This window comes from Panthera onca, chromosome E1, assembly GCF_046562875.1.
Source record: "Panthera onca isolate mPanOnc1 chromosome E1, mPanOnc1 haplotype 2, whole genome shotgun sequence".
NCBI classification, from domain to species: Eukaryota; Metazoa; Chordata; class Mammalia; order Carnivora; family Felidae; genus Panthera; species Panthera onca.
In genome coordinates, this window is record NC_138352.1 from 17,887,508 (window position 1) to 17,914,057 (window position 26,550).

The 26,550-nt window shown below is 43.9% G+C and overlaps 1 protein-coding gene across 3 annotated transcripts in view; it reads right to left on the bottom strand.

Moving 5' to 3' along the window:
- RABEP1 (rabaptin, RAB GTPase binding effector protein 1) overlaps window positions 1-26,550 on the bottom strand; it is a 102,267-nt gene that overhangs the window by 56,569 nt on the left and 19,148 nt on the right. The window contains exons 2-3 of one of the 3 annotated variants that reach the window (XM_078437897.2): window positions 4,332-4,460; window positions 3,757-3,837 (exon numbers count right to left, since the gene is read on the bottom strand). The exons of 1 other annotated variant lie outside the window; for it this stretch is intronic. In XM_078437897.2, coding sequence (XP_078294023.1) covers window positions 3,757-3,837; window positions 4,332-4,460 — 210 coding nt within the window. The remainder of the gene's footprint in view (window positions 1-3,756; window positions 3,838-4,331; window positions 4,461-26,550) is intronic. One more of the 3 variants, XM_078437899.2, reaches the window with a different exon arrangement.

The window sequence follows — 26,550 nt, forward strand, 5'->3', positions numbered from 1 at the left end:
CTGCGGGGCCGCGGAACGAGGGGCGGCCAGCCAGCCCGGCAGCGAGCTCTAACTGCTCACCAGAGGAAGCACTGCCGGGACGTCGTACCACACACGGAAGGCGCCACGCGTCACCTTGACGAGGACACACCGCTGCACAGGGTTGAAAGCGGTGCCTCGTCAACTCAAGGTTAGAACAAGTTTGAGGAGGGAGCGTTAACAAAGAGAAACACACTGAAGACCCAGACGTTAACTTTTCTCAAGACACACAACATATACTCAAACAATGACGCTGCGCAAAATGTATCATCTACCCCAGTAGACTATACTTTCTTGAAGACGCAAACCCTATCTCAGGCGTCCCAAGCTCCACAGTGACGTGCAGAGTGCCACCAGGCCCAGACAGAACACCAGCCTTCCCAACTCCTCGTGAGCCTACGCAGGAACAGAATCAAACAGAGAGAGGCCCGCCTACAAGTCACAAGAAAACGGAGCCCCATCCCACACTGTAGTCAGCAAGCCTTTCCAAGTCGGGGCTGGATCGGTGAGGCCTCCTACACAACGCTGGCTGTCCAACGTCTCTGACCACAATTCACAACAAGGAACAGACTTCAGGGCGCCTGGGGGGCTCAGCCAGTTGAGCGCCTGACTCTTGATTTGGGCTCAGGTCATGATCTCTCATGGGATCGAACCCCACGTTGGGCTCCGTGCAGAGTGGCCTGACAGCAAGAAGCCTGCTTGGGATTCTCTCTCCGTCCCTCTCTCTGGCCCTCCCTCACTAGTGTGTGCTCTCTCTCTTTCAAAAATAAATAAAAACTTTTTTAAAAATTTATTTTATATCACTTTATACATAACACATATATGTCACTGAAACAAAATATTTCATGCAACTATACTTAACTGAAACTTACAAATATAATATACTGTTATTTCCCTATTTTCCATTTTATTCCTTTTTTTAAAAGTGGTGGTCACTGCCCGCTTAATTTTTTTTAATCCATCGAAGGGTTATATAAACCTAAAGTCTGAATAACACCACTCCAGGGCAGTGATCTTCAAAGTGGGGAACATGTACGCCTGGAGATACGCAAAGATTTTCCAAGGATTCACAGACACATGATGTCTTAAAGGAATCAACTTCTAGATCCTCACCTCGCATAAATACTGTTCCCCAAAGCACAGCGGTATTTAAGTACAGATTCTTCCCGTCCACCTCCCTTTTCTCGACACCCTTTCTCCTATGTAACAAAAGACGGGTTTCCTGAATGTTCTATGAGTCACTGCCCTGTTGTGTAAAAACTCCTCTGTCGTATCAAACCAGAGGGACAATTTAAAATACCAACATCACGGGGGCACCTGGGTGGCTCAGTGGGTTAAGTGCCCAACTTCAGCTCAGGTCATAATCTCACAGTTCACGGGTTCAGGCCCCGCGTCGGGCTCTGTGCTGACAGCTCAGAGCCTGGAACCTGCTTCGGATTCTGTGTCTCCCTCTCTCTCTCTCTCTGCCCCTCCCTCACCTGTGTTGTGTCTCTCTCAAAAAGGAATAAACATTAAAACAATAATAATAAAATATCAATGTCAGTAATGAAGTGAATGACTAATAACTGGGCAACAAATCTTCTGGCAGGTTAGGTGACTGCAGAGTCTGCTTTCAACAAAACGGAAGGAAGCCTAACTGAGTTGCCAGCCAACAGAGCAAGAGTATTTTTGAAGCTGAGCACTATGTGACTTGACATAGAATTCAGAGAATTAAGAGAATGGAGTAATATTCACTGCAAAATAGGGGTGCCTGGGTGGCTCAGTCGGTTAAGCATCTGACGCTCCATTTCAGCTCAGGTCATGATCTCAGTTTGTGGGTTCGATCCCTGCACTGGGCTCCGTGCTGACAACTTGGCACCTGCTTGGGATTCTGGCTCTCTCCCTCTCTCCCTCTCTCCCTCTCTCCCCACCACCTGCACTCTCTCTCTCAAAATAAGTTAACATATAATAATCATCACTGTAAAATAAAATTTGTATTTCCATCTACTTATTTATGAGACTAAGGGCTCTCAGCACTCATATATATTTTTTTAAAAATGAAACTTACCCTTTTCTAGAAGTAAATATAATTCACCCAGAGGATAGGACTTAACTGGGAGGGAGACCCAATTACATCTCATAAGACCTACATTTCCAGGGGCGCCTGGGTAGCTCAGTTCGTGAAGCGTGCGGCTCTTGATATCAGTTCAGGTCATGGCCCCAGGGTTGTGGGATCAAGCCCCACGTCGGGCTCTGCACTAAGCGCGGAGCCTGCTTAAGACTCTCTCTGCCTCCTCCCCTCTGCCCCTCTCCCCCACTTTCACATACTCTCTAAATAATCGTCTTCTTAAGGTAAAGACCTGCATCTCCAGTGCTTTTTACACTGTACTTTTTCAATGTGTAAAATATTTATGGAGCAGCTGCACACTTATTAATAACTGTAATGATGACTCAGTACAGAAGATATTTACATGCACATTTTTCTTTTTTTTTTTTTTTATGTTTATTTATTATTGAGAGACAGAGAGACAGAGAGAGACAGAGCATGAGCAGGGAAGGAGCAGAGAGAGGGAGACACAGAATCCGAAGCAGGCTTCAGGCTCCGAGCTCTCAGCAGAGAGCCCGACGCGGGGCTCAAACTCACAAAATGCGATCACGACCTGAGCCAAAGTCGGTCGCCTAACCGACTGAGCCAGCCAGGTGCCCTACGTGTGTATTTTTCTTACAGTGAAGTCTGACCAAATGTTCTTTAAATGGCTTTCAAGCGCCAAATATTACCAGCGGTTCTCAAAGTGTGGTCCCTGCACCAACAGCATCAGCATCACCTGGAAACGTACCAGAAGTGTGAATTCTAGGATCTCGCAAACCCAACGGATCAGAAGCTCTGGGGGTGGAGACCAGCAATCTATGTTTTAACAAACCTTGCAAGTAGAATTCCGATGCATACTCGAGTTGGTGTTCCAAAAAAATAAATAAATAACAACCACCACCACCACCACCACCAAACACACGACTTTTTAGAATAAAATTCTGAGGGAGATGTAAACATGAAAACCTAACACCAGGATGGAAAAAAATATAACATTTCTGCTAAAGAGCTTATTCAAAGTTTTTTTTTTTTTTTTTTAATGAATGGTGACAGATATTAAATCACTATGACTGATTCCACTGATACGTTTAAGAGCATGAAGTTTTCACTTAACTTCTTAGTGCTGACAATATGACAGAATCAACACCTTTTAAATTCCTGAATAAAAAACTTGAAACGTCAACTTAAAAAAACGGTGTGAGGGGTGTACATAAAGAACTATTTCGTGGAGTGAATACACTTAAAAACAGGACGATCACCAGCCCAGAGCAGCGGTTCCCAAACTGTGGTCCTTGGCGGCAGTACCGGGGTCACCCGCAAGCTTGTCAGAAACGCAAATTCTCAGGCCCCACCCCAACATGCTGTGTTCTAACGAGCTCTCCAGGTGACTGCGATCCACGTGACCGTTTGAAAGCCACTGGCCCACACCAGAACGCTGCTTCCCCAAATCTGCCGTGCACTGAATCACCTTCAGCACTGGCTGCTGGACCCTTAGACCAGAGTTGCCGATTCAGTTAATTGTGAGAGAGGACCCCAAACTTCACACCTGTAACAGGTTTCCCAGGCGACGGCGATGCTGATGCTGTTAAGGCGATCACGCTGTGGGAAGCGCCAGGCTGGACGGCTGTGGAAACCACAGGTCAGTGCCCCACGTGTACCCCTCTCCTTACCCTTCAGATCCAGTCCCCCTCGATATGCTCCCACGGATCTGCCTTGTACACTCTCCCTCCGTCCTCGCTCGAGTTCACGTTCTAGGAGTTAAAGATCCGTGTGACTCTGGCTCCTCGTTCACACCCGTCACCCAGGCACGACGTGTGCCTCACGGCGGATACTGTCCTTCCTGGTACGCAAGCGAACGTCTGTCGGAGAAACTCCAGGAGGCGTCAGGACGTGATGTGGCAGGGCTCTTCCCGCAACACCCACGAGCCTGCTCTGCTCTGCCTGGGGCTCCCGCTCAGGTACTAAGGGCACCCGGAGCCCCGTGTCCCAGGATGGCGCAGTCTGCCTGCCTTAAACATCATCACTAAGGTGGACAGACAAGGAAAAACCCGAACGCCGCATTTTTCAACTTGTTTGATCAATTCCATTCTTAACCCTAGCCTCTAAATAGACTTTTATTGTATAATGTAAGTACAAATAAAATCAAGGCTTATTCAATGATAATATTAACATTGCACCACCAAGAAACTCGACATTTTAAGGCAGTCTTAGTATGGGGGGGTTAGACAGAGACTTAGGAACTTACCCTCTTTAGCCAAATATAACTCTTTAAATTTTGCTCTCTTTTGATTAAATTCTTGCTCAAGCTGCTGCTGTGCACGTAAAAATTCTGCATTAATTTTTTCCAATTCTGCTACCCGTTGCTGAAGAGAAACTGGAAAAAAAAATACTAGTTAACAAGTAATAACTTTTATTTATAAATTAAATTACAAGAATAAGTATTCTAGCTTCACATTTCTATAATGAAACAGTCAAACTTCTTCTGAAGATCCAATATATTCTAGAAAATTCTAATTTTCACCTCTACTAGACTTAAAACACACTACAAATGAATCATATAAAGTGCAACAGCATATATAAGGAGAATCACATAAGGCAAATTTCCCTAAAGAGAGCTTCTCAAGTTCCTTGGTATAACTGACAGAATGTCAGTCTACTTCTGGAGTTATTAAATACTGGATTACTTGGGCTATTTATCCCACGAATAAACCCACTGCCAACCTTGCGGGCTCTGGTTCCTTTTGAGCGTTCTGAGCAAAATGTAACGGGCTCTCTGATTAGGACAGTCACAGCAGCCTGAACTACTCTCCCAATTTCGGGATGATTCACTATCATTGTACTAAAATCACAATCGAAAACCCTTTCACAGAGAAAGGATACAGAACCAGACGTTATGCATGAACTCTCAATTACAGGGAGCTCCTCCAGTTTCCAGATTAAAGCAGACCATGGTGTGGCAGGGGCTGGGACACACATTCAGTTCAGGGGCTTATCTTCTGGCCGCGGCTGATTAAGTAAATGCCCATCCTGAGCAAACCCAGACATTCTTCTGGTTCAAGCACCGGGTGGGCAATCCAGAAGCACAACCCCACCTCCTCCTCTGCCCCAACAGCAAGCCAGCCACAAAGCAATCACCCTAGTCCCTCCGGGGGACATCAACTGGTCCTAATGCCACCACTACCCAAACACCAAGGCCAGCAGAAGCCCCAGTTCTCCAGCACAAACCACTCCAGATAATGATGGTTTGCTCACAACGTTAACCGCGATCTGAAATGATCTCTGAAGGCCCTACCTTCCCCCAACCCAGTACTCAATGTAATGGAGAGCTACTTTCATAGAACACAGAAAAACACTGGGAAAAAAACGCACCAATGATTTTAGATAAATCCTAGAGGGACTAACGGATTGGGGCTGATTAAATTTCTTCCACGTGGTTCCCAAAGTTCTCTAGGACTCCTCTGATAATAAAGAATGAACTAAAACCATGTTCCTTCCCTCCACATCTTCAGACCAGCCTCACTACAAATCTGACAGTACGGACGAAATCCAGGTCTGAAAGGGGAAGTGACTGCTACTCTGAGTTCCACTGTTTGCGATTACATGTAAGGAAGGAGTCATTCCGAAGAGCCAGTATCTAGGGTCCTTAAGTCAAAGCAAAGAATGACATCTGGTCATTAGAAGATCTGATGACCTCTGGAGAAACAGAGGGATGGAGCATCCACTGGAGAGGGAAATAACGCAGTTATCTCGCACTTACTCTCTGAAATCATGAAGGAAACTTGTTCTCTGTGCTATTTACTTCTCTTGGTACTTTTACTGTCCAAATCCCAGTTGTTAAATAAACAAGTTCTGCACTTAAGACTGTAGTATTACTTGGAGCTACTGATGACTGTGTGAGGTCAGGAAGAGCGCTGGGGAGCTGGGGAACCCAGAGAGAAGGAAAAGCAATGTCCTCTGTCCTTCCTTTTTCCTAACAACTGCCCGATCCCTCCCCTACCTTCCCCCAGAACACGCACACAAATGGCCGTAACTTTCAACACTGCATCTAGGAACTGAAGCCGGTGAACCGATAAAAACTGAAACGCAGCCACCTTCGTGTGTCTCCACCACTCCCGGCCTGCCCCGGCCCCAAGTTCAGGCACAGTCCGTGCCCGTGGGCCTGGCCGCCGCTCTCCGGCGCTCTCCGGCTTCGGGGCAGTTTCAAGTCCAGGGATGTGACCCCTTGGAGGTCACACCCACTGCCTTATTAGCATTTGTTGTTTTAATTAAAACACTTCAAAGCCACCTCAAGTACTTCTAACATAAGGCACTTCTACAACAAAGAAAAAGGCCAGAACAACTTCTTCTTAAAACAAGACCACCTCTGCTGCTGTACCTGGGGAACCAGCTCGGCCTGCACAAGACAGCAGGAGGGTGCACGTGGGCACGTCCTCTTGCCCGAGCAGCCGACCACAGATTAAACGGAAATGAGCTCTCATCACACAAAAGATGACACAGTTCTCCTAACACAGTCACCAGCAAGTTTACAGTAACTAGCTAACAGCTCATGTTAAAAGGACTCAGCCCAGCATTTAGAAGGAAATTGATAAACATTAGCTGTAATTATTAAACTAGCGATACTTCTCCAACAAAGACAGAAAACAGGCAGAGCGATCAAGTGACACGTGTGCAGCCACAAAAGACCAGAAGTCACTTCCAACCTCCTGATCCTGACTCAGTTCCCGTGCTTAGACGCCCAGCTCATGCCTGTCCCTGTGACCATGAATCTTCATGGCGTCATGAACAAAGCTCAGTAGAAACGCCAGACCTCAACAATATTAAGCCTTCTGTAACTTAGCGGCCAAGAGCTATTAGCGTATCGACCTTCTTTAACCACTCGACACATTCTGCACACTGTTACCTCGTTTGGGTGATAAGGAAAAGGGGGGCGCCCATTGGCTCCGTTGGTAGTGTGTGACTCCTGATCTCGGGGCTGTGAGTTCAAGCCCCACGATGAGTGTAGACACTACCTACAAATAAAATCTTAAAAAAAAAAAAAAAAAACGGAAAAGGGGAAAACTATCTCCTGCAATGGCTACTTTTAACGCTTGACACCCAAAGGGGGAAAGTTGTCATTATCAATTACTCAAAATGTCTGAGATAAGCAACCATACAGAAAGGAAAAAGAAAAAAAGAATAATCTGGTAAATAAATGAAGGGAAGAGTCAGTACCTCTTAGATATATCTCCTTCCCCGATCTTGACATGAATGCAAGAACATGTAACGACCCAAAAATACTTTTAGGTCCTGAGCTGTGTCCCACACTCTTATGTTCCTCTAACACTGTATTAAATTTGATAAGACACAACAACAGGAGAAGAAACCAGTCTAAGTCAAATAGTACAACAGAATCTGTTTGTTTAAACATGTTCAAGATCCAAAGAAACACCTATTTCAAGGTAAAAAAAGACGTAACTTCAGTAAAACAAAAGACCAAACACTTTCTGTAACTCAGAAATCTTAATTTGTGCATAAATGGGTAAAATGAAACTATTAAGTATGGTAGGAGTGTCCATCCCGTGGAATAATACCAAGCCAGAAAAATTATACTAAATAAGAAGAACAAAATACAAAATTATACAACAAAACATGAGCTATGCAAAAATACACAGGAAAAAAAACTGGAAAGAATATGCCAAATTACATTCAGAGGAGCTGCCTCTCTGAATCGGAGGGTAATTACAATTATAAATTACACTGATCACACTGATTTAAACTAAAAGGTAATGAAGTGACCATCTTTTTTTTTTAATTTTCATAATTATGACTTCGTCTGACTGCTACATCCCAATCTCTCTGCTCAAAAAAAGGGCACATAATTTACTTCAGTGATCTTAAAATGTTTTAACACAATAAATAATCATTTTTTTAAAACTACATTTCTATTTTCCCAGGACAATTTGCTACAATAGACAAATTTCCTAAAAAGGCAAAACCTCTTGGTTTCGGTTTCAGAAGTGGCCTTCCAGCTAGCAAACTGCCTTCTCTTGCTGCTCTAAAAACTCACCATGTCCAACTTCTTTCAGGAATTACTAAAAATGACTATTCCCACACTACATCTACCCACGGAACTGTGCTTTGTTTAGGCTAATATTTCAGTAACAACCCCCCCTCCCCCGGAGGAAACGTGGAGCGGGTGGGGCCAACTGGGAATCTAGGCTTCCCCGCGGATAACTGCGCTGCGGTCAACAACCATTCCACAGTGTTGGAGCAAACGGACGTGGCCTGTGGAATCACTTCGTCCACATGACTGAATAATCGTAATTCTTCAGTACAAGAGAAAGTCGTCATTTCACTTCACACAATCCCACTTCATTTTATGTAATCTCCAAAACATCGGACTTTAGCAACTTTAAGTAAAAAACTGCATCCTTCTACCCTTGGCCATTTACTCACATAAACCAGTTCTGAAACAGAGTAACATCTGGCTAAGAAGTGTACACGGACCACCTTCCTTGTCCCTCCTTCCGTGAATCAGAGCGAAAAACCTTACTTTGTCTTACTTTTTTCTTTGTTGCAACTCTCAAAGCACTTGGGCGGCCAAATACTTCAGATAAAAGAACACTTTTAAGATGATGTGTTTCAAATAAGAAAGCCAATTGTTTCTTATGTAAAGGTTAGTGGGCATTTGTGTAAACTACCCAAAGACATCATGAATCTGGAAAAGGTATTAACTCAAAGAACAAACTGGCACCAAATGTTCCTTCATTCAGAGGGAAAATGAGATCACGAAAAAGTATTAAGGAAGAGACTCTTCAACAAGAGAGAGTGGAATTAAAGAGAAGAAAGGATGGAAAGCCTGATGTGGGGGAGGAAAGACGGGGGTAGAGGTGGGAGGAATTAAGAAGACATAAGAATACACTGTCATTTTCAGCCTCCCTAAAGAGAGTGATGATCGAAATTCATGAATAACCACCAGGCACCTGCAGTGTGGAATCTTCTGGGTCTCCTTTAGTTCTGGGTTACTGAGTAGGCACAATCAGAGGATCATAGTTCTGCAAGGATGTGAGATTACTCTAGTCCAGTATATTTCAGACTGAGCCTCAATCTATTAATGAGTTGTTGAATTTAGTGATTAGCAACCTCTTTAAAATTAATGCAATATAGGGGCGCCTGGGTGACCCAGTCCATTAGGCATCCGGCTTCAGCTCAGGTCATGATCTCACGGCTTGTGAGTTTGAGCCCTACATCGGGCTCTGTGCTGACAGCTCGGAGCCTGGAGCCTGTTTCGGATTCTGTGTCTCCCTCTCCCACTCACACTCGGTCTCTCTCTCAAAAATAAACTAATAATAAAATAATTAAAATAACAAATAATAAATAAAATAATTATAATAAAATAATAAAACTAATGAAAATAACAAAATATCAGCAACACACTCAATATGGGTATATGTTGGGGCGCCTGGGTGGCTCGGTCGGTTAAGCGTCCGACTTCGGCTCAGGTCATGGTCTCGCGGTCCGTGAGTTCGAGCCCCGCATCGGGCTCTGTGCTGACGGCTCAGAGCCTGGAGCCTGTTTCAGATTCTGTGTCTCCCTCTCTCTGCCCCTCCCCTGTTCATGCTCTGTCTCTCTGTCTCAAAAATAAATAAACGTTAAAAAAAAAAATTTTTTTTAAATATATGGGTATATGTGGTGTCATGAAATCCGCATCTCAGATCCTCACACATTTATACTGGGTCGTAACAGAAAATGAGATTCCTACTACAGAGAAAGGTCAAAATAGTCTGAAAACCACCACCTCCTAACTCATCCAGGACTCCACTCCTACAGTATCACAGACAGGCAGTCATATGGCTTCCACATGAACATAAAACTAGTAACTCACTTCACTGCCTCATGGGGCAGACAGTTCCACTGTGCAGAGATATTAGATTACTAAACTCCCCTCTTCCCTTGGATAACTGGTCATCTGTTAGAAACACCTATTTTCAGGGGCGCCTGGGTGGCTCAGTCAGTTAAGCGTCTGACTTCGGCCTAGGTCATGATCTCACGATTTGTGGGTTCAAGCCCCACATCAGGCTCTGTGCCAACAGCTCACGGCCTGGAGCCTGCTTCAGATTTTGTGTCTCCCTCTCTCTCTGCCCCTCGTCTGCTCATGCTCTGTCTCTCAAAAATAAACAAATGTTAAAAAAAAAAAAAAAAAAAGAACAGAAAAGAAAAGAAATACCTATTTTCAGGAGTGCGTAGGTGGCTCAATCGGTTGAGCGTCCAACTTTGGCTTAGGTCATGGTCTTGTGGTTCGTGGGTTCGAGCCCCATGTTGGGCTCTGTGCTGACGGCTCAGAGCCTGGAGCCTGCTTCCGTTTCAGGGTCTCCCTTTCCCTCTGCCCCTCCCCTGCCCATACTCTGTCTCTCAAAAAATAAAACGTCAAAAAAATGTAAATATATATATGTGTGTGGGTGTGTGTGTATATATATATGTATATATTTTTTCTTTTTTTTTTTTTTTTTTTTTTAGGAATAACCCTAAATTGGCTTCCTCAGAGATCTTACTTAGCTCTACCCTACAGAATGAGGAACAGGTCTACTATTTGATATCTCACATCTGTCCTCTCCTTTCTTTGCCCGATGAAATACCTCCTGACCCTTTAATAATTTCTAAATTCTTCATGATCTCAGTTGCTCTCCCCACATATTATAGTCAAAATTCTGCATAAAATAGGACACTCTGATCCTAACACATTACCAACATAGAGTGTAGGAGAAATACTGTTATCTAGGAACTATTCCCTTAATAGTGTACCCCAAATTTACCCTAGCTTTCTTTGACCACAACCGATACTTCCATTCTTAGCCCATGAGATTAATGTAATTCAACACTGTCCTCAAGCCCTTTTTGTCTGAACTTCAAACACGCCAAGGCCCCCTCCAACCTACACCTGGTACAGTTGAAGCCATGTGGCAGAGTTCTGTTTTTATTTTTGTTTTTTTTTTTTTAATGTTTATTTATTTGGAGAGCGGGGGGAGAGAGTGTGCGTGCGTGCGTGCTGGGGAGGGGAAGAGAGAGAGGGAGATAGGGGATCCCAGGCAGGCATCCCACTGACAGCAGAGAGCCTAATGAGGGGCTCGAACTCAAGAACCTGAGCCAAAGTCGGACACTTACCAGACTAAACCACCCAAGCGCCCATTTTTGTTTTTGTTCTTAAAACAAAGTTTTAAGTTAGAACCAAAGATACAGCCCATTAGCACATGACTTAAGATGCGGGTGTAGGTTGATACTGACATATTAAATCGCTCTATTAGTTACAAATTCATTCCAACTATCATTAGTATCAAATCACAATTCTTCATCTAATCCATGATTTTGTAACAGTGTAGCCAAACATATTATTCAAATTCAAAGATAAGGGGCACCTGGGTGGCTCAGTCAGTTGAGTGTCCTTAAGCATACAAATCTGGATTTTGGCTCAGGTCATGATCTCACAACCAATGTGAGATTGAGCATCCCTCACACCCTGGGCGTGGAATCTGCTTAAGATTCTCTCCCTCTACCCTCCCCCAGTGCACATATTCTCTGTCTAAAGACAATAAAAAAATAAACAAAAAATAATAATAATAAAATAAAACTCAAATATAAGCTACGTACAATTTAGGAGTCAGAAAAGAAATTGTGCCTCAACCCAAAGCCAAGCTTTCATTATGCGAACCAGGGCAAAGGTTCAACCTTTCGAAGATTTCATTAAAATAAAAACGACACCCATTTTGAAGACTGCCACATGCTCTGAGGATTAGAAATACCATCATACAAAAGCAAGTTACACATAACAAGTATCAAATGATACTTATTGTTAACTTTAATAGTTTCAGGTTCAAAATTCTGCTAAAAAAAAATAGAGATCTTCATTTGGCTCACTTGTTCTAGAGATTCTGCCTAGTGATAACTACAAAATCACTTTATTTCCCAAAATTCTCGTAAGCCACTTGTTCTATAATCTGGTTTTTTTAATGTTCCAGAAATTATATTCAAGCGAAGTTTCCAATTAAGACAAGCATGTAAACAAAGCTTTGAGAAGAAGTAAAATATACAAAATAACTATGAACCAAAAAATGGGGATTTCCCTGACTGTTCGGCAGGCAAACAATGAAGCATAAACTATACTCCAGGCTCTATTCCTGCATCACTATAATAAGCCTACAAGGCTACCCTCCACCACATACTCCCACTTGGCATAAACAATGTACAGCATGAAAAAAGTCTCAGTTGCCAAACAAGAATAACTTCAGAAATAAGCCAACTACACGGCTGAAATAAACTCTGAGCATTTATGAATACTAGTCAAGATATACAAAACCGTGCGAGCAACATCACGTGCATTTTACCAGGTAGCTTTTAAATCGCCTTCATTTCTAAAGGCCTGTAGTTCAGCTGCCATTACTGTCGAACACTGGTGTTCAACAGCTGATACACGTATGCGTGGATAAAAATGGGCTGCTAATCTATTCAGTTTGTACAAACTGGTGTTATTCTATTTCCCAAGTGTTTCAAACACCATATGATGCCAAGCCAGATGGAAAAGCATGACTGCCACTGGACCGATCAACAGGTAGATCTTCTAACTTTGGATATTTAAATATTTTAGTTGCCACTTACAAGACAAAAAAGGCTACTCAAAATTTAACATCTGGCTTACTTAAGGAAATGGCCAAAGGAATTCAGTTTTCTGCCTGTAACTCTAGTGGCGTTCAGAAGCACAACTATACGAGGCCACTTCGGGACGTGGATTAGGACTCCTAAAAATTCACTACCAGTGGAGTTAGATTTAATCCTTACTTTGACACTGAATTTACCAAGTGCTGGTAAGGCTGCTGGTGGGAACGCCTAACAGTACAATCACTTCCGAAGAGTCTGGCTGTGTCTTATAAACGCACACTTACCGTACGCGCCACCAATCCTACAAACAAACACATATTTCCACACAAAGATTCGTGTACAAGTGCTCACAGGAGCCTTACTTATAAAAGCCAAAAGTTGGAAACAACCAGTCAGTTAAGCATCTCTTAGTTTCAGCTCAGGTCATGATCTCACAGGTCGTGAGCTCAAGCCCCGAGTTGGGCTCTGTGCTGGCAGCGTGGAGCCTGCTTGGGATTCTCTCCCCACCACCGCCCCGCCCTCTCTGTCTCAAAAATAAATAAATGTTAAAAAAAAAAAAAAAAAAAAGCTGGGTTTAGCCTCCCCATGGTGGAAGAAGTGACGGGGCAAGTGTGGTGGCGGGAGAAGGCGCCCACCCACGCGCCCCTTGGTGGCTCCTCAGGGAGCTCTGTTTGTGGTGGCGGTGGACATACACAATGGGGCAGATTCTCAACGTGACAGAAAACGGAGCCTCTGCATAAGACCCCAAGCAGCCAACACATTGATTTTGGCCTGAGGAGACCAAGCAGAGGACCCAGTCAAGCCTGCCCAGACTTCCGACTTCTGGAATCGTGAGGGCTACTTCGATGACCAAATCGAAGCACAGCTGGCGGAGGGTCCAAAACGTCACTACGGGTGGGGAGATACAGCAACCAGAGTCACAACAACAGAGAGCAGGAAACACGCTCCAAAAAACACCTCCGGAAGGGCCAGGCCCTGGACGGTGTAGGACCCCTCTGTGATACAGCAGTGCCTCCGGGCAGGACACATAACAAGCTTTTACAACACAGAAGGGACAGAAAACTAGCCCAAATGATGAAACGGAAGAGTTCTCAAAAGAAATTCCAGGAAGAAATGACAGCTAAAGAAATGATCACAACAGATACGAACAATATATCTGATCAAGAATTTAGAATAACAGTCATAAGATTAATCGCTGAGCTTGAAAAAAGCATAGAAGACAGCACAGAATCCATTGCTACAGAGATCAAGGAACTAAACAGTCATGATGAGTTAAAAAATGCTATAAATGGGGTGCAAAATAAAATGGAGGCAGCCACAGTGCAGACTGAAGAGGCAGAGGGGAGAATGGGTGAATGAGAAGATAAAATTATGGAAAAAGAGGAAGCTGAGAAAAAGATAAAAAAAATTCTGGATCACGAGGGGAGAGTTAGAGAACTAAGTGATTCAATGAAACGGAACAATATCCGTATCATAGGAGTTCCAGAAGAAGAAGAGAGAGAGAAAGGGGCAGAAGGTGTACTTGAACAAATCAGAGCTGAGAACTTCCTGATCTGGGGAAGGAAACAGACATTGAAATCCAGGAGGCACAGAGAACTCCCTTCAGACGTAACTTGAATCGATCTGCACGACATATCACAGTGTAACTGGCAAAATACAAGGATAAAGAGAGAATTCTGAAAGCATCTAGGGATAAACGGGCCTTAACATACAAAGGTAGACACATAAGGGTAGTAGCAGACCTATCTACTGAAACTTGGCAGGCCAGAAAGGAATGGCAGGAAATTCTCAATGTGATGAACAGGAAAAATATGCAGCCAAGAATCCTTTACCCAACAAGTCTGTCATTCAGAATAGAAGGAGAGAGAAAGGTTTTCCCAGACAAACAAAGTCTGAAGGAATTCATCACCACTAAACCAGCCCTACAAGAGAACCTAAGGGGGACTCTGTAAGTGGAATGTTGCAAAGACCACAAAGAACCAGAGACTTCACTACCAGGATGAAACCTACAGATATCACAATGACTCTAAACCCGTATCTTTCAATAATAACACTGAATGTAAATGGACTAAACACTCCAATCAAAAAAGATAGGGTACCTGAAAGGATTAAAAAAAAAAAAAAAAAAAAAAAAAAAAAGACCCATCTATTTGCTATCTACAAGAGACCCATTTTAGACCTGAGGACACCTTCAGATTGAAAGTGAGGGGATGGAGGGGCGCCTGGGTGGCTCAGTCGGTTAAGTGTCCGACTACAGCTCAGGTCATGATCTCACAGTTTGTGAGTTCGAGCCCTGCATCAGGCTCTGCGCTGACAGCTGCTTGGAGCCTGAAGCCTGCTTCTGTGTCTCTCTCTCTGACCCTCCTCCTCTCCTTCCCTCCCTCTCTCAAAAATAAGTAAACATTAAAAAAAAAATTGAAAGTGAGGAGATAGAGAACCATGCTACTGGAAGTCAGAAGAAAGCTGGAGTAGCCATACTTATATCAGACAAACTAGATTTTAAACTGAAGTCTGTAACAAGAGATGAAGAAGGGCATTATATCATAATTACAGGGTCTATCCATCAGGAAGAGCTAACAACAATTATAAATGTTTATGCATCCAATTTGGCATCAGCCAAATATACAAAACAATCACAAACATAAGTAACCTTATTGATAAGAATACAGTAACAGCAGGTGACTTTAATGTTCCACTTACAACAATGGACAGATCACCTAGGCAGAAAATCAATAAAGAAACAATGGCCCTGAATGATACACCTGACCAGATGGACTTGACAGATATATTCAGAACTTTTCATCCAAAGCAGAATACACATTCTTCTCGAATACATGTGGAACATTCTCCAAGATATATCACATACTGGGTCACAAAACAGCCCTCAATAAATATAAAAGAACTGAGATCACACCATGCACATTTTCAGATCACAATGCTATGAAACTTGAAATCAACCGCAGGAAAAAGTTTGGAAAACCTCCAAATGCATGGAGGTTAAAGAACATCCTACTAAAGAATGAATGGGTCAACCAGGTAATTAAAGAAGAAGTTAAAAAATATATGGAAGCAAATGAAAATGAAAACACGACAGTCCAAACTACTTGGGATGCAGCAAAGGCAGTCCTAACAGGAAAATACATTGCAATCCAGGCCTATCTCAAGAAATAAGAAAAATCCCAAATACAAAATCTAACAGCACACCTAAAGGAACTAGAAGCAGAACAGCAAAGAAACCCCAAGGCCAGCAGCAGAAGAGAAATAATAAAAATTAGAGCAGAAATAAACAATACAGAATAAAACAAAACAAAAACCAGTAGAACAGATTGATGAAACTAAGAGCTGTTTTTTTGAAAAAATAAACAAAATTGATAAACCCCTAGCCAGACTTCTCAAAAAGAAGAGAGGACCCAAATAGATAAAAACATGAATGAAATTGGACTTATCACAACCAACCCCTCAGAAATACAATTATCAGAAAATATGATAAAAAGTATATGCCAACAAACTAGACAATCTGAAAGAAATGGACAAATTCCTACACACCCACACACTACCAAAACTCAAACGGGAAGAAAGAAAAAATTTGAACAGACCCATAAGTAGTTAAAAATTGAATCAGTTATCAAAAATCTCCCAACAAATAAGAGTCCTGAGCCAGACGGCTTCCCAGGGGAATTCTACCAGACATTTAAAGCAGAGTTAATACCTATCCTTCTCAAGCTGTTCCAAAAAACAAAAATGCAAGAAAAGCTGCTGTACTCATTCTATGAAGCCAGCATTACCTTGATTCCAAACCGGATAGAGACCCCATAAAAAAGGAAAATTACAGGCCAATATCCCTGAGGAACATGGATGCAAAAATTCTCAACAAGATACTAGCAAACTAAATTCATCAGCATATAAAAAGAATTATTCACCATGATCAAGTGGGATTCATTACTGGGCTGCAGGGCTGGTTCAATATTCGCAAATCAATCAACGTGATACATCACATTAATAGAAGAAAGGATAAGAACCATACTTTCCTGTCAATAGATGCAGAAAAAGCACTTGACAAAATACAGCATCCTTTCTTAATAAAAACCCTCAGAAAGTCAGGATAGAAGGAACATACCTTAACATCATAAAAGCCGTATATGAAAAGCCCACAGCTAATAACATCCTCAATGGGGAAAACCTGAGAGCTTCCCTGCCCCCCCCCCCCCCCACAGAGATCAGGAACACGACAGGGATGTCCACTCTCACCACTGTTAACATAGTTTTGGAAGTCCTAGCATCAGCAGTCAGACAACAAAATGAAATAAAAGGCATCAAAATTGGCAAAGAAGAAGTCAAACTTTCACTTTTCGCAGACGACATGATACTCTACATGGAAAACCTGAAAGAGTCCATCAAAAAGCTGCTAGAACTGATACATGAATTCAGCAAAGTCACAGGATACAAAATTAATGTACAGAAATCGGTTGCATTTCTATATACCAATAATGAAGCAACAGAAAGAGAAATCAAGAAATTGATCCCATTTACAATTGCACCAGGAACCAGAAGATACCCAGGAATAAACTTAACCAAAGATGTAAAAGATCTGTATGCTGAAAACTACAGAAAACTTATGAAGGAAACTGAAAAAGACAAAGAAATGGAAAAACATTCCATACTTATGGATTGGAAGAGTAAATATCATTAAAGCGTCAATATTACCTGGCACAAAAACGGACTTTCAGATCAATGGAACAGAATAGAGAACCCAGAAATGGACCCACAAACGTATGGCCAACTAATCTTTGACAAAGCAGGAAAGAATATCCAATGGAATAAAGACAATCTCTTCAGCAAGTGGTGCTGGGAAAACTGGACAGGGACATGCAGAAGAATGAACCTGGACCACTTTCTTACACCATACATGAAAATAAACTCAAAATGGATGAAGGACCTAAATGTAAGACAGGAAGCCATCAAAATCCTCGTGGACAAGGCAGGCAAAAACCTCTTTGGTCTTGGCAGCAGCAACTTCTTACTCAACACGTCTCCGGAGGCAAGGGAAACAAAAGCAAAAATGAACTACTGGGAGCTCATCAAAATAAAAAGCTTCTGCACAGCAAAGGAAACAATCAGCAAAACTAAAAGGCAACTGACAGAATGAGAGAAGATATTTGCAAACGACATATTAAAGGGTTAGTATCCAAAATCTATAAAGAACTTATCAAACGCAACACCCCAAAACAAATAATACAGTGAAGAAATGGGCAAAAGACAGGAATAGACACTTCTCCAAAGAAGACATCCAGATGCCCAACCGACACAGGAAAAAATGCTCAGCATCACTCATCATCCAGGAAATGCAAATCAAAACCACAATGAGATACCACCTGACACCTGTCAAAATGGCTCACATTAACAACTCAGGCAACAACGGATGTTGGCGAGGATGCAGAGAAAGAGGATCTCTTTTGCACTGCTGGTGGGAATGCAAACTGGTGCAGCTCCTCTGGAAAACAGTATGGAGGTTCCTCAAAAACTTAAAAATAGAACTACCCTACGACCCAGCAGCTGCACTACTAGGCGTTTATCCAAGGGATACAGGTGTGCTGCTTCAAAGGGGCACATGCACCCCAATGTTTACAGCAGCCCTATCGACAATAGCCAAAGTATGGAAAGAGCCCAAATGTCCATCGACGGATGAATGGATAAAGAAGATGGGGTATGTATGTATGTATGTATACATATATGCATATATATATACGTATATATACATGTATACATATATACATATATATACATGCATATATGTATACATATATATGTATATATACACACATATATACATATACATGTATATGAACACATATATACATATATATGTATATATACACACATATATACATATATATACACACATATATATACATATATATACAATGGAGTATTACTCGGCAATCAAAAAGAAGGAAATCTTGCCATTTGCAACTACGTGGCTAGAACTAGAGGGTATTATGCTAAGCAAAATTAGTCAGAGAAAGACAAATACCATATGACTTCACTCATGAGGAGTTTAAGGCACAGAACAGATGAACATAAGGGAAGGAAAGCAAAAATAATATAAAAACAGGGAGGGGTACAAAACATAAGAGACTCTTAAATACAGAGAACAAACAGAGAGTTACTGGAGGGATTGTGGGAGGGGGGATGGGCTAAATGGGGAAGGGACACTAAGGAATCTTCTCCTGAAATCATTGTTGCACTATATGCTAACTAATTTGGATGTAAGTTAAAAGAATAAAATCTAAAAAAAAAAAAAAAAAAAAAATGTCAATACTACCAAAGTAATCTACACATTCAATGCAACCCCAATCAAAATTGTACTGGCATTCTTCTCAAAGCTAGAACAAACAATCCTAAAATTTGCATGGAACCACAAAAGACCCTGAATAGCCAAACTAATGTTGAAAAAGAAAACCAAAGGCATTACAATCCCAGACTTTAGTCTCTACTACAAAGCTGTAATCATCAAGACAGTATGGTATTGGCACAAAAACAGACACACAGACCAATGGAATAGAATAGAGAACCCAGAATTGGACCCACAAATGTATGGCCAACTAATTTTTGACAAAGCAGAAGAGTATCCGATGGAAAGAAGACAGTCTCTTTAGCAAATGGTGCTGGGAGAACTGGACAACAACATGCAGAAGAACAAAACTAGACCATTTTCTTACACCATACACAAAAACAAACTCAAAATGGATGAAAGACCTAAATGTGAGACAGGAAACCATCAAAACCCTACAGGAGACAACAGGCAAAAACCTCTTTGACCTTGGCTGCAGCAACTTCTTTCTCAACACGTCTCCAAAGGCAAGGGAATTAAAAGCAAAAATGAACTATCGGGACCTCATCAAGATAAAAAGCTTCTGAACTGCAAAGGAAACAATCAACAATATTAAAAGGCAACCAATGGAATGGGAAAAGATATTCGCCAATGACATACCGGATAAAGGGCTAGTATCCAAAATCTATAAAGAACTCACTAAACTCCACACCCGAAAAACAAATAATCCAGTGAAGAAATGGGCAGAAAACATGAATAGGCGCTTTTCCAAAGAAGACTTCAAGATGGCCAACAGACACGTGAAACTATGCTCAACGTCAATCATCATCAGGGAAATACAAATCAAAGCCACACTGAGATACCACCTCACACGGGTCAGAGTGGCTAAAATTAACAACTCAGGAAACAACAGATGCTGGTGAGGATGTGGAGAAACGGGAACCCTCTTGCACTGTTGATGGGAATGCAAACTGGTGCAGCCGCTCTGGAAAACAGTGTGGAGGTTCCTCAGAATATTAAAAATAGAGCTACCCTAAGACCCAGCAATAGCACTGCTAGGAATTTACTCAAAGGATACAGGAGTGCTGATGCATAGGGGCACTTGTACCCTAATGTTTATAGCAGCACTCTCAACAACAGCCAAATTATGGAAAGAGCCCAAGTGTCCACCAACCGATGAACGGATAAGAAAATTGTGGTTTATATACACAATGGACTACTACTTGGCAATAAGAAAGAAGGAAATCATGCCATCTGCAGCAACGTGGATGGAACTGGAGGGTATTATGCTAAGTGAAATAAGTCAGAGAAAGACTGATATCATATGTTTTCACTCATACGTGGAACTTGAGAAACTTTAACAGAAGACCATGGGGGAAGGGAAGTGGAGAAAACAGTTACAAACAGAGAGGGAGGGAGGCAAACCATAAGAGACTCTTAAATACAGAGAACAAACTGAGGGTGGCTGGGGGTGGGTGGGAGGAAGGGGGAAATGGGTGATTGGCACTGAGGAGGGCATTTGTTGGGATGAGCACTGGGTGTTACATGTAAGTGATGAATCACGGCAACCTACCTCCAAAACCAAGAGCACATTGTACATGCTGTATGTTAGCCAATTTGGCAATAAATTATACTTAAAATAAATAAAATGGACATTGTCAGAAAAAATAAACATTAAAAAATAAAATATTCCAATAGAAATAAAATGAAATTTAAAAACAAAAGTTGGAAATAGCCCACTATAAATGCACAAATAATGATGTACACGTACAACGAAATGCTGTTCCGCAACCAGAAGGAAAGACAACTGACACACACGACAGGAATCCATCTCGAGAACATCACGCCCAGGAGAGAGACCAAACAAAAAGTGTGATTCCACCTACATGAAATTCTAGGCAGGCACAACTGCAGTGACAGCAGGCAGACGGGCCAGACGGGCACGTGCCCACAAGTAGGGGCAGGAGCGGGTTCAAAAGGACAGGATGCAGCTTTTTAGGGGAAAATCTTCTAGAACGTGGTCATGGTGATGGTTACAGAAGCGCCGGTATTTGTGAAAACTCATGAAAATATACAGTTAGAATCACTATATTTCAGTGTATGCAGACATTATTTTAAAATGAACTTTAGGGGCACCTGGGTGGCTCAGTCGGTTGAGCGTCCGACCTCGGCTCAGGTCACGATCTCACGGTCTGTGAGTTCGAGCCCCGCGTCGGGCTCTGTGCCGACAGCTTGGAGCCTGGAGCCTGCTTCCGATTCTGTGTCTCCCTCTCTCTCTGCCCCAACCCCACTCGCACTCTGTCTGTCTGTCTGTCTCTCTCTCTCTCTCTCAAAAATAAACATTAAAAAAAATTTTTTAATAAATAAAATAAAATCAACTTTACTGAGGTAGGACTTAAAAACTGCAAGAATAGGGGCGCCTGGGTGGCTCAGTCGGTTAGGCGTCCGACTTCAGCTCAGGTCACGATCTCGCGGTCCGTGAGTTCGAGCCCCGCGTCAGGCTCTGGGCTGACGGCTCGGAGCCTGGAGCCTGTTTCCAATTCTGTGTCTCCCTCTCTCTCTGCCCCTCCCCCGTTCATGCTCTGTCTCCCTCTGTCTCAAAAATAAATAAACGTTAAAAAAAAATTAAAAAAAAAAAAAAAAAAAAACCTGCAAGAATACATTAGTGCTTTGTAACAGAAGTGATTTCCTCACCAGGCCAACTTTATTGTCCTCACAGCACTTCCCACCATCCACGATCCTGAGGACGTAAATACCGGTCCTTACTGGAAGCGGCGAGAACACAGACGTTCGCCTCGCTGCTGCCTGGAACGGTGGCTGGCACGCAGAAGGTGTTTAAGAAACATTTACTAAACGAAGAAGGGCACAAGTGAGCAGCAGGGCGAAAACCCACCGAGGAAGAGGGACACAAGTCACGACTTTAAAAGACAGCGAGGATCTGGAGAAGCCGGGAGAGGAGAGTACTCGCCGGGAATAATCAGAGATGAAGGGAGTGCGGACGGCACACACGCATCCAAGAGCAAATGCCTCTGGTTTGCAGACAACAGGGACTCTCCCCACACAGCACAGAGCCCCCTCGAGCTCCTTCTCGGGCTGTGTCCCCACACAGATGGCCACCAGCCCCGTGCGGCCACCGCACACCTGAAATGTGACTGTCTGAGCTGAACTAAGTATGTTAAGTGTGAAATGTATTTGGAACTTTCAAAGCTTTAGTACAAAACTATCTAAAATACCTCAATAATGTCTATAGTGATCACATGTAAAAGTTATAACATCTGGAATATGCGGGGGTAAATAAAATACATTGTTAAAATTAATCTCCACAGAAAGTTATACACAAACGTCCACAGCAGCATTATTTTAACAGCCAAACAAAGGAAACCCAATGCTCATCGACTGAAGAATGGATCAACAGAAGGTGGTACTCATAGCAAAGAAGATCATTCATCCGTGAAAAGGAATTCAGTCCCAACACGCTGGAAGATGGATGGCCCCCGAAAACGTCATGCTAACTGAATGACGCCAGGCACCAAAAGCTACATAGAGTCTGATTCTAAGTAATGCCCGAAAACAGGAAGACCCGTAGAGACTGAGAGAGGAGGTAAGTGGGTGCCAGGGTCTGCGGGAGGCAGGGTAGGGAGGGGAGTGGCTGCGGGTGGTCCAGGGGCTGTTTCTGAGGTGACAAGATTCTCCCAGAACTAGTGGTGATGGGCGCATGGCTCTGCAGAAATTCTAAAAACCAGAGAACCCTACGCTCTAAAACGGGTGAATACAATGGCACGTGAACGGAATCGATAAAGCTGTTGTTTTAAAAAATTAACGTCGCCTGTTTTTCCACTGGGAGGTTTGTTTGGTTTTGGTTTTTCACCCTTTTACCGTGGCTGCTAGAAAACCTCCATCTCTATGGCCGGAACTGCCCCGCGGGGCTTGCTGGGCTCCCCGGCCATCCGGGCGCCCGTCCTGACCTCTGCCTCTCCGACCCTCTCGTTCTCCCAATCCGCCAGCCCGCTCCAAGTGGCCCCGTCCTTCGCGGCCGACTGGGACCCCGAGGTCAGCGGTCCTGGAACCCTGGCGCTCTCACCCGGCACACTGTTGCTCGGCTGCAGTCGGCAGGCCGCTACTGCTCTCAGGAGAGGAAGTGGGGCCGCCCTGGAACATTCCTCGGCCAGGCAGCCGTTCCCTGGGGCCCACCACTGACGTCCCCACGGCCGCCCGCCATCCCATCTTTCCAACAGCCTCTCCGCCTCCAGAGACCGCGGCTCCCCTGAGGCCCGTCCTCCCCCGAAACCAGAAGCCCCTCGGAGGAGACGCGCTCGAACGCGACCCCAGACCCGAGCCGGGAGGAGCGAGGAAAGGAGGTTCCGCTCCGGTCCCGCGAGGCCGTCAGCGGGTGGCACTGTGGGAAGTGGGGCTCTGTGCCTCGGCAGCAGCACAGAAAACAGCCGCCCGCCGGGCCAGTCCTGCGGCAGCTTCCTGCTGTCCCCCTCAAACTGGGCCCAGAGCATGACCGTCGAAGTGTGGCTTTGAGACCACAGGATCACCACTGCCTGGGAACTCGTTAAAAGCGCAAATCCGGGGCACCTGGGTGGCTCAGTCGGTTGAGCAGCCGACTTCCGCTCAGGTCATGATCTCACAGCTCGTGAGTTTGAGCCCTGCGTCAGGCTCTGTGCTGACAGCTCGGAGCCTGGAGCCTGCTTCGGATTCTGTGTCTCCCTTTCTCTCTCTGCCCCAACCCACTTGCATTCTGTCTCTGTCTCTCTCTCTCAAAAATAAACAAACATTTAAAAATAATAATAATAATAATAATAATAATAAGGGCGCAAATCCTCAGAGCCAGTCCCAGACCCTGGAATCAGAAATTCTGGGCATGGGGCCCTTAGATTCATGCTAAAGGCTGAGAACCAGTGGCCTGGGACTTACTTCTCCCGTCCTCCCGAGGACTCTGTCAACCTCCTATCTTCTCTGAGGTGCCCTGTGGCCTGAAAGCAAACAGTTGTGTTCGCAGCAGAGAACACGGAGAGGACGCAGCACACCGCCGCTCCCACCACCATCTCGGAGAGGCTGCTGGTGGGGCGCTGGGCACAGATTTAAAAAATTAATCCACAAGGAAGGAACACTGGTTAAAAGATAGGAAGTGCCCTGGAAAAATCTGCTTATCACCAATCTGGTTGGTTTAGTTCCTAACACTACGTGGGGGGCACGTATGGACTTCCTTCCAGAGAGTACATGTGAAGAGGTACCGAAGAGAGGAAGAGGTGGATGGGGGGGGGGGACTTCAGCTCCCGGAAACGGTAACACACATGCTCAGCAGGCAAGTCGAGGCTGCCATCAGTGCTGATGACACGACCGGCCCCAGCGAGGGTGGCGCCCTAACCTGGGTGGTCCTCTTCCGAAAACCCACCATGCTAGTCTAACCATGAGGAAAACATGGGACAGACTGCAACTGGGGAGACAGTCTACAAAACACCTGACCAGTCCTTCCTGACAACGGTAAGCTCACCAAAAACAAAGTCAGAGAAACTGTCAGTCCAGCGAGAGGAGAAACAGGGACTAAATGCAATGTGCTATCCAGACAGGGTCTAGGCACACGCAAAGGACACTGAGAAAAAGCTGAGGAAATCTGAACACACCACGGACTTTGGTTCAGAATATCGTATCGCCATTAAGTTCACTAACTTGACGAACGTACCGTACTAAAGCACGCTGTTATTAATGGAGGACACTACGTGTGCAGCATGAAAACTCTGTACCCTCTTCCCAACTTTTCTGTGAGTCCACAACTATCCTCAAATAAAGTTTATTTTTTAAAATGCTACAGGTTAAACTCTGGTCTTCAAATTCAAAAAAATGAATGCCTTTATTGATGCTTTAACTAGAGGTTTGGCCACACTGACCACGCAGCAAAGCCCGAATACCCCTCCACACACAACCACCGCCCTGCCCTCCCACCCCCAGTCTTCACAGTCAATAAGAATGAAAAACAGATGCATTTAAATACTTAGCTGAGAAGCAGACTTCTCTTCCTGTCCTACTTAGTGTTAATATACTCTGTAAGATCTGATTTTATCTCCTAATAACCCTTAGTTTTCTTGGACTTGGACAGAGAACAAGCACAGAGAAAAAGCAGAGTTTAGACAGGACTGCAGACAGTACGTCGAAAAGCCTCAGAAGAGAGAAACAGACCTCACGGACATCAGGAGGCCTGGGTCACAGAGAAAAACAAACCATAACTAGAGCCGAACTAAAATCTCATACCATTTAATATAAAAGCAAACAAACGTAAGTTCAAAATACACCAGCACTGGAAAAGTCACCAGCTTACGGCTCAGTCCCCAAGCTCATACTCGTAATAATAAATCGTTGATAAAAGATTTAATGATGTCCAGCCCACGTTGTTTAAGGAAACAGGGTGAAGTGTAATTTAGTTTGGAACAATAATACATGCTACATCCTGGCACCCAGAATGTGGTCTCTAAATACAGTTTCCCACTACAAGGAACTAGGGCTCCTCAGGGGAAAAAAAAAAGACCGACTCCAGGCCTGGGACAGGAAGTGTACAGAACAAACCTGAAACACCTTGGCATCTACTGGGGTCGTGTCACAGGACTTAGGAGTCTTAAGAGATACGGTGGGCCAAAGAGATCATTTGAACATCAAAGTACCACCGCTCCCCCCCAAGACGCGTTCACTTCCTGATCCTCAGAACCTAAAATATTAACCTTATATGGCAGCAAAAGACATGACTGAGGACCTTCGGGAGTTTGTGGATTACCCAGTGGGCCCCAAATGCAATCTATATGCACCTTTACAAGAAAGAAACGGGCGTTGTGAGACACACAGAGGACCAGGCGACAGGACCACCAGGCAGGCATGGAGCCAGGTGGCCAGGGGATGCCAGCAGCCACCGGAAGCTGAAGAGACCAGACCTGACGCCCCCTAGAGCCTCTGGAGGGAGCGCAGCCCTGCCGACGCCTGATGCTCCGGCCCAGAGATACTGATCCAGGACTTCTGGCCTCCTCAACCGTGAGACCGTGAATTTCTGTTGTTGTAAGTCATCCCGTTTGTGGTGATTTGTTGGGGGAGCCGTAGGAAACTAATACAACCAACCAAAATAACGATAACGAAGTAAAACACAAACACACATTATTTAAGTCCACATACTCTTCATGCGTGAAGGAAAAAAGAACCTGACCGCTCACCTTGGAAGGATTCTGGGCAAGCATGTCGTTAGTCTGGAAACTCCCCAGGGTAAAGTATCGCTCCTTTGTCGCCCAAGTCCCACACACACTGTACCTTAAGGTAGCAAAACACACACGCAGAATTGTTCTTTATAGACGTAGACAGCTATTAATTACTGTTTACAAACCCTACTGAATGGAGAAATCTAGGAAACGATCATCAATGGCCTCACATCTCAAAAAGAGACAACCTGACACGACGTGCCCCCGACAGACGTGCAGACTGCTACTCTGAGACAGTCTTCAAAAAGGCAAAACGAGGGGCG